This window comes from Lactuca sativa, chromosome 9 (genome assembly GCF_002870075.4).
Source record: "Lactuca sativa cultivar Salinas chromosome 9, Lsat_Salinas_v11, whole genome shotgun sequence".
Lineage (NCBI taxonomy): Eukaryota > Viridiplantae > Streptophyta > Magnoliopsida > Asterales > Asteraceae > Lactuca > Lactuca sativa.
The window spans coordinates 189,155,167-189,164,345 of record NC_056631.2 but is presented as its reverse complement, the minus strand read 5'-3'; the positions used below and the strand labels follow the sequence as shown (position 1 = coordinate 189,164,345).

At 36.1% G+C, this 9,179-nt stretch overlaps 1 protein-coding gene across 1 annotated transcript; it reads right to left on the bottom strand.

The window, feature by feature from the left end:
* Positions 1 to 463: 463 nt before the first annotated feature.
* Positions 464 to 2,545, bottom strand: LOC111889784 (uncharacterized mitochondrial protein AtMg00810-like). Its single transcript, XM_023885937.1, has 3 exons — positions 2,285 to 2,545; positions 1,552 to 1,581; positions 464 to 559 (listed from the first exon to the last, which is right to left on the bottom strand). Exons 1-3 carry the CDS (start codon positions 2,543 to 2,545, stop codon positions 464 to 466), a joined length of 387 nt encoding a protein of 128 aa, XP_023741705.1.
* Positions 2,546 to 9,179: the final 6,634 nt, after the last annotated feature.

Sequence of the window (9,179 nt, the reverse complement as noted above, 5' to 3'; positions counted from 1 at the left end):
TTTGGACATCAGAAAAATTGGAACACATTCAACCTTGGTTAGAGCGATGACCAAAGGCGAATACTTCAAGCATTCTACGATCGGAAACATAAATGCGCCGTATTTGAACGGAGCCAAATCGAGAATCAAATTATGATGCTGCTTGATAATGAGGAGATAGGATTGAGTAGTTTGTTCCTGAATCGATGAAGAGTCAGCCATTATTGCAGGTTAGAGAAGGAGATGAACAGTTAAGAGAGAAAGCAATGTTTAGGGTTTGAAATTTCTTTGAGAGCGATAAAAGTTGAATCGTCAATTGATTTGAGTATATATAGTGAGAGAGATAAAATCAAGAAATGATTGTGTGACGATCCCTGAGTGGATGCCTAGAAAAGCGTGATTTGACAATTGTAGCGGCTGACAAGTTGTCATCATGACCTCAAGCGACGTGAGAATTGGAACCGTTTAAAATTCCACGCTCCTTTTATTTCAAAATCTTATCTTCAAATGTTGTGTCAACAACCTTTATCTCCAACATTTCAAAGTCCTTAACTTCTTGTAAAGGTATAAGCACCTTTCTCTTTTAAGAAAGAAACATCAATAGCGCATACAAAATCGAATCTGCGAAACTGAAAAATGTCATAAGTGTCACGAACTAGACTTTTTGAAAATCATAAAGATCTTCGTGCAAGAGTGTGCCAAAGATAACGAAATAAAGTGAAGTATATCAGTGGGATTAAAGTGATGTCAATAGAGACATGAAACTGAAAATCGTGGGCACGAATCTCTTCCTTCTTAGTCAAGAGAGACTAAGAAGTGTCTATGTGGTTTCCCGTTGAAGTACGATCATATGTTTGTGAAGAAACAATGAAAGGCATCTTTTAAAGTTAGGCTGAAGAGGTGGTTAAATCTCCAATCAAACAACGAACTTGACATAAGTTCGAGTATTGGATGAAGTACTCGTGGGACCATTGTAGTCAGTTGAACGAGTAGGCTTGGAATTATTTTAGTGACTGAGTGAAACTTTGAAATCTCAAAAAAATAAATTGGATCTTATGGGTAGAAAAGTCTTGGTTGTAGAACAATTCATAAAGATCATGCAAAAAGAAAAAGAGATTTCGTAGTACAATGCATAGATTTAAAATCAAGAACTTTCAATGATTCTCCGTAAATTCATTTAAGGGTGTTGAACGTTGGGTTTCACTTAGTTCGTGGTGAACAAAGCTAAGATCATAAACTCAGATGTTTCGTAACCATAAACCTTAGTTGTATAGCTGAGAGTCTCAAGGATTACATGTATGAGTGTTAAGGAAAATGGAGAAAAGAGAAGGTGGCTCCAGAGAAGTAGATGTACCTTTTCTATGAGGATGTGACCAAGCAGATAACTCTTAACTCAATATGAGAATAGTAAGGTAGCTCGTGACTTATGTGAATGTAACAACCTAGTTGGAAAGAAACGAAGGATAGATTCAGTTCATTAAGGCTTCAAATGAAGTCTGTTGAGGCTTAGGACAACATGCAACATCATGTTTCTAGGGACACCTAGTTAGTACAAAGATATGAAAATTATACCTGTCCCATCATTTGTTTTAGCAAGATAACCTGCAATGGTACTAAAAAAAATTAAACAAGAAAAGAAATTTTTTGTATTTTTATAATTGTTTGAAAGAGAAAGAAACAAAACAAAAGAAAATATTTTTGTATTTTAATTATGAAAGAGAAAAACATAAATAAAGAAAATATTTTTATAATTTTGGAAAACTTTAAAGAAAAATAAAACGAAACGAGCGTAGTGTACAAAATATACAAAGATTAAACCATGGATGTTCGCCTTTTAAAAAAATGTGGGATGCAAGATAGAGAGAACGTTCGTCTCAATTCGTGTCCCAAAAAAATTGAAAACGAAATAGAGCGAGCGTTCGTTCTATTTCACTTGTCTAAAAAGTAAGAACGAAAGCGAACAGGTAACCCAAAAGTGAACGAGCTACTTAGATGGTCAGACTGGTTTTGGAACTGATTTAGCCTCCATCATTCCTAGGCCTTGGAGTATTCTATTAAATGATGCTTCCGAAAAGGATTTTGTGAAAATGTTAGCCAATTGGTCTGTTGAACGAACGAAATGAATCTCAACGTTGCCGTCCTCTACATGATCCTTGATGAAATGATACCTCAGTGCTATGTGTTTTGTCTTTGAGTGTTGCACTGGGTTGTGACAGATGTGAATTGCGCTTTCAAAGTCACAGTAGAGTGGGATTCACTTCATATTCAGGCCATAATCTCGCAGTTGACTCTGAATCCATATGACTTGAGAAGTACAAGATGCAGCAACGATGTACTCAGCTTCGGCTGTCGATAACGAAACGAATGTTTGCTTTTTGGACTGCCAACTAACTAACTTGACATCAAGAAATTGGCATCCACCACTCGTGCTTTTTCTATCTAAGCTGCACCCACCAAGATCAGCATCCGAAAACGCTTGAACGAAGAAGCCTGAGTTCGCAGGATACCATATGCCTAAAGATGAAGTTCGTTTTAGGTACTTGAAAATATTATTCACTGCCACCATGTGAGGTTCGCGAGGGTTTGCTTGGAACCTTGCATAATAACAAAAAGAAAACATAATATCCGGTCTACTAGATGTTAGATACATGAAGGAACCAATCATCTGACGATAAAGGGTCATATCCGCAACTAGTTTTTCTAGAGATGGTGTAAGTTTCGTTCTGAATGCCATTGGAACCTTCACTTTAGAGTCTCCTATCAAGCCAAATTTAGAGAGAAAAGTTTTCGTATATGTTTCCTGATTAATGAAAATACCTTCTGGTCCTTACCTCATATTCAATCCAAGGAAAAAGTTAATAAGACCCATTGAGCCCATCTCAAACTTAGTTTCCATCAACTTTCAGAATTCAGCTATGAGGCTGGGAGTAGTAGATCCGAAGATGATATCATCAACATAAATTTGGACGATCATTAAATGGTCACCCTATTTCTTTCGAAAGAAGGTTGGGTCAACCGAACCTTGTTTAAACTTAGACATTTTAAGAAAGTGAGTAAGAGTTTCATACCAGGCTCTCGGAGCTTGCTTCAGTCCGTAAACTGCCTTATCTAGAATCTAGCAGTGATTGGGATACTTCTCATTAACGAACCCAGGTGGTTGTTCAACATATATTGTTTCTTCTAATTCCCCGTTTAGGAATGCCCATTTAACATCCATCTGAAACACTTAAATGTTCTTAGGAGCTGCGTAAGCTAAGAATATCCGAACTGATTCCAACCTTGCAACAGGTGCGAAGGTTTCTTCATAGTCGATACCCTCTTCCTGGAAGTAACCCTTAACAACGAGTCTCACCTTGTTCCTTACTACATTCCCTTCTTTATCCAACTTATTACGAAACACCCATTTCAAACTAACAACTGATGCTTCAGGTGGAGTAGGAATTAACCTCCAAACTTTGTTTTGTTCGAACTCATTGAGTTCGTCTGCATCGCTTGCACCTAATCAAAATGATCAAGAGCGGTGTTGATGATTTTGGGTTCTATGTTGGATACGAACGAATTGAACATACAAAATTCCAATATGGAGAATAAAGCCATTCATTTCGCTTTTATTTGAGATCTCGTAAGGACACCTATAGAAGATTCACCAATGACTTGGGTTTCGGGGTGATCTCTGGTCCATTTGACTAGTGGAGGATAATTTAGATCATAAGAAGGGACCAATTCAGCGTTTAGTTTTTCGAACTCTGATTGAACATCCGAATCGTCATTCACATCCTTATTCTCCCCCTTGAATGATGAGTGATCCTATTCATTAGGAATTGAAGTATCTCTTGCACCCTGATGTGTGTAAAACCAACTAGTTTTAATCCTACTAACTTAGACACAAAATAAACACACGAAAGGCAGTGTACCTATCGATTAGTAATATAGTTCAAGCAAGTAGGGTATCGAACACAGGGAACGGTAAACAATTAAAATAAACGCTAATATTATCTAAATAAAACAAATAACAAAATGGAGGTTTTCTCTAGTTTTACAAGATTAGAAACCTAATTAGAATAACCAACACACAAATTAACTAACTAGCAACTGAAACAATTAATTACCAACTAAATTCAATAGTAAAGAGGACTTCTGTTTAGGTACGACTCATTTGTTCCCATGGATGATTTTAATGTATCAGATTAATTCTTCATTGGCTACCGATTAAGATAATTAGGTTCACGTTCGCTATTCCTAATTCTTAGAAAACAAATTAACTCAAGCAATGGCCAGTTGTCTAAATTAACGGGTTTCCTAGATTATTGATTCGGGTTAAGTAAGACTTGTAATGGTTAATTAAATTGACCCTTCAATTAACCTATTGCTGATGTTCATCAAACAATCTCACACATTAACTTACCTATCTTCTAGTTAATTCTAGTTTCACATTCGTTATTCCTAGACATACAACTATGTGGTCACAATAAATCATATGAAATTAATAACTAAGAGATGTTCATACAACTTAATTACTAATTTATTAACAAAAGAATAGTTATTTTCAACACATAAGGTTCTTTAACAAGCTTAACAAAACATAATTACCAATTAAAAATAATCCTACTCAAATAATCAATCCATGTTCACAAAATTGTCTACCCTAACAGAAGAATAAGTTTTTAGCTCATGATTGCAGTAAACATAAACTCAAAAACAAAATCAAAGTATATAAACATGATTCAAATCAAAAAGTTACTAAGAATAAACCAAAATTGTCTTGATTCTCTTCACAACTGAATGTAGGGTTGATTCTTTAGTTCCTCACGACCTAGCAGCACTTCCAATCGTTTCTCAGCCTCCTAGGGTTTCTCTCCATGCTAGGGTATCGATCTGAAAGTCCCTTTATATAGATTTTCACAAAACAGAGGCTACTCGGCGAGTCCAGTGACCTACTCGGCGAGTCCGTCACTTAAAACCCGTGCACGGCAAGTCAGCGCGTCCAGAATCGCGAAACTTCTGACCAACTCGGCGAGTAATCGACCCTACTCGCCGAGTACGTTTCGAATCAGCATTTTCTCAAAACACGAAAGTCGTCCGAAATTGTGTCTAATTTTCAGAACATTTTGAATCTCGTCAATCGGAGTTACGGTTTATGAGATATGGCCAAAACACTGACGAGGGGTCAAGCTGTCCAGCAACATCCTTCTTTCTTCAAAATCCAAGATTCAAGCTTCCAATCGCTAGTTCCGCTTCCTTTTCTATCCGAGCATGTAATTGTTGCTGAAAAATGAAATTATAAACTAATTAAGCACCTTTTGTTCATTAAATGAGACAACAACAACATAAAGTATTAAGATAATGCATGAATTTTATAACTAAATATGCTCATATCAAAATACCCCACACTTGGTTTTTGCTTGCCCCCAAGCAAAACTGAATTTTACTACACTAATATTACATAAGACAATCCCAATCGAACCCATCCATTATGCCAAGACCGCAACGCATGCATTTGTGTCTAAAATTTTCCTAATAACCCCCATACTCCAAATACTCACAATTCTCATAAACATTCGCCCACTTTTTCCGAACAATGCTCATTTTATGCATCCCTCCGAATCCATCCTCAGAAAACCTCTTAACCTCAAGGTATTTTTGGTTGAGCAACCCAAGCATACATAATCTAGACAATTACAATTTATGATACCACTATGGAGCTCTTTTGAATTCTTCACTTCTTTGACATTTGATCTTTAATTTCTTTGAATTCACCACCTTGTTGTTTGATTTTTGGTATCTTCAAGTTTTTTTGGATTTCTTGGAATTTTGATCTTTTGATCTTCACTTTATTTGCTCCAAAATTCTTATAACTTTTCTTGTAATTCTCTTTTTTTTTTACATGTAACTCGCTTTTTTCACTCAAAACCCTACATGCTTAAGCAAGGGCGCTCAACCTCAACCTTTATTGGCTAAAGATAATAATTTTCCTGGATACATTTCTGGTACACGATGCTAAACATATTGCATCCCTCAAACTAAGCGAGGTTGTGTTTTTGTCCCATGATTTCACTAGAATAAGGAAGCCACAAATGCACTAGAACGTATATAGGCTCAACTAAACATTTGAGTTTTCATGCAATCATCAAATATAATACTAGCATGGAATCCTAATTACTTTACCAAAATTTTCTAAATTAGCCCTAGCAATTTTAATGAAAAATTTTCAAAAATTAACTAGTGTAACCAACCAACCCCCTACCCCACACTTAATTTTTGCAATGTCCTCATTGCATATTATGCATGATAAAGAACAATAAAAATAAGAAGAGAATTGGAACAAACTCCCCTGGGATAGTAGTGGCGAGGTTGATATCTCTTCTCTTCAGCTCCATCTTCAATTGACTTTAGACATGGGAACAGCTCATCCATGTCTTGGGTGTCAAAGTCTCGTGTGGTATAGCCTTTATAAAAGCTCCAAATATAAGGGAAAAACTCTTGGAAATGCTCGGAAAATGATCTTCAAAGAATAGAACCAATGCCAATATCAAATGTCATCAAATCTTCAGCTCAAAAGTAAGAAGAATGAGCGACTCGTCGAGTAAGTATGTAGACTCGCCGAGTTGAAGCGTAAATGGCAGAAGAATCGTGTATTTTCACATGGACTCGGCGAGTCCATAAGATGCACTCGGCGAGTAGACCGCTGTGTGACAAAAATTTTATTCTACCCAAGTCCGTTTCTGATGTATGGGGGTTATATAAACGAATAATTTCCCTCATTTTTCTTCAGGGAATAAACACTCTATAACCCTTCTATCAATTGGACTCATAGCTTGACTCAAAACTTCGTTTCCTCTCTCGCCTAGGCTCGATTTCTCGCTTTGTCAGCCTTGACTCTAGACCCTCACATGCATCCTTACACTCAAACTGAAAAGATCAAAAACAAAAACCAAGTAATAAAAAAATTAAAATAAAAAAAATCCTATATTATCCTTAAACACTAGAAGTTTATAAAGAAAAAGAAAAGCAAACTCTAATGACGGGTTGCCTCCCGCAAGCGCTTCTTTTTGTGCGAGTCTTTAGCTGGACTCCCAACTTAATAAACTTCCAATAAAATCAATGCCCATCCATCCATTGCATTAAATATTTTCTTTGGACCAATTTGTAAAATTCGACTCTTTGCTTCAAAAATTGGCCAAACGAGCTTGAATTCATAAAACCCAAGAATATTGACAAGGGTTGGGACCGGTCGGGTACTAATCAGAAATGGATCGCGCTTCAGAACTTTCTCCAAAGTTGGAATCGTCACCCCATGCTTCGAAACACAAACCGGAAGAACATGGGACCATGTCGTGGTAATGGTCAAACCACAACTTGGTTCCTGCAATTCAGCTTGTTCTTGTTCTTCGTCTGACCTCTCTGCTAGCAACCTTTGCAGCTCCTCCAAGTCTCTTTCTAGATTAAATTCATCATCTTGTAAATCTAGCTCTTGTGACTCAGATTGTTCTTGATCGTTAGACAAGAAGTTATCTAACCTTCTTCCAAATTTCTTCAAATCATCGTCAGAGTCATAATCCTCATCTTCCTGCACTACTTCCTCAAGAAAAGCATCAAAAGCATCGAGATTTGGAAAATACATAATAAATAAAAATAAAGATAAAAATGAAACTAAATAAAAAAATAATCAATAAAATAAAACCGATAACAATTAGCAAATAAAATTAACTATTTGAACCGTTCCCCGGCAACGGCGCCAAAAACTTGATGTGTGTAAAACCAACTAGTTTTAATCCTACTAACTTAGACACAAAATAAACACACGAAAGGCAGTGTACCTATCGATTAGTAATATAGTTCAAGCAAGTAGGGTATCGAACACAGGGAACGGTAAACAATTAAAATAAATGCTAATATTATCTAAATAAAACAAATAACAAAATGGAGGTTTTCTCTAGTTTTACAAGATTAGAAACCTAATTAGAATAACCAACACACAAATTAACTAACTAGCAACTGAAACAATTAATTACCAACTAAATTCAATAGTAAAGAGGACTTCTGTTTAGGTACGACTCATTTGTTCCCATGGATGATTTTAATGTATCAGATTAATTCTTCATTGGCTACCGATTAAGATAATTAGGTTCACGTTCGCTATTCCTAATTCTTAGAAAACAAATTAACTCAAGCAATGGCCAGTTGTCTAAATTAACGGGTTTCCTAGATTATTGATTCGGGTTAAGTAAGACTTGTAATGGTTAATTAAATTGACCCTTCAATTAACCTATTGCTGATGTTCATCAAACAATCTCACACATTAACTTACCTATCTTCTAGTTAATTCTAGTTTCACATTCGTTATTCCTAGACATACAACTATGTGGTCACAATAAATCATATGAAATTAATAACTAAGAGATGTTCATACAACTTAATTACTAATTTATTAACAAAAGAATAGTTATTTTCAACACATAAGGTTCTTTAACAAGCTTAACAAAACATAATTACCAATTAAAAATAATCCTACTCAAATAATCAATCCATGTTCACAAAATTGTCTACCCTAACAGAAGAATAAGTTTTTAGCTCATGATTGCAGTAAACATAAACTCAAAAACAAAATCAAAGTATATAAACATGATTCAAATCAAAAAGTTACTAAGAATAAACCAAAATTGTCTTGATTCTCTTCACAATTGAATGTAGGGTTGATTCTTTAGTTCCTCACGACCTAGCAGCACTTCCAATCGTTTCTCAGCCTCCTAGGGTTTCTCTCCATGCTAGGGTATCGATCTGAAAGTCCCTTTATATAGATTTTCACAAAACAGAGGCTACTCGGCGAGTCCAGTGACCTACTCGGCGAGTCCGTCACTTAAAACCCGTGCACGGCAAGTCAGCGCGTCCAGAATCGCGAAACTTCTGACCAACTCGGCGAGTAATCGACCCTACTCGCCGAGTACGTTTCGAATCAGCATTTTCTCAAAACACGAAAGTCGTCCGAAATTGTGTCTAATTTTCAGAACATTTTGAATCTCGTCAATCGGAGTTACGGTTTATGAGATATGGCCAAAACACTGACGAGGGGTCAAGCTGTCCAGCAACATCCTTCTTTCTTCAAAATCCAAGATTCAAGCTTCCAATCGCTAGTTCCGCTTCCTTTTCTATCCGAGCATGTAATTGTTGCTGAAAAATGAAATTATAAACTAATTAAGCAC

Coding starts and splice junctions, on each gene's coding strand:
- LOC111889784 (XM_023885937.1), bottom strand. CDS start 2,545: ATGGTGGCAGTGAATAATATTTTCAAGTACCTAAAACGAACTTCATCT. Junction 1,582..2,284: donor CTGCATCTTGTACTTCTCAA/GTCATATGGATT, acceptor GTACCATTGCAG/GTTATCTTGCTAAAACAAAT. Junction 560..1,551: donor TAAAACAAATGATGGGACAG/GTATAATTTTCA, acceptor CTTTCTTAAAAG/AGAAAGGTGCTTATACCTTT.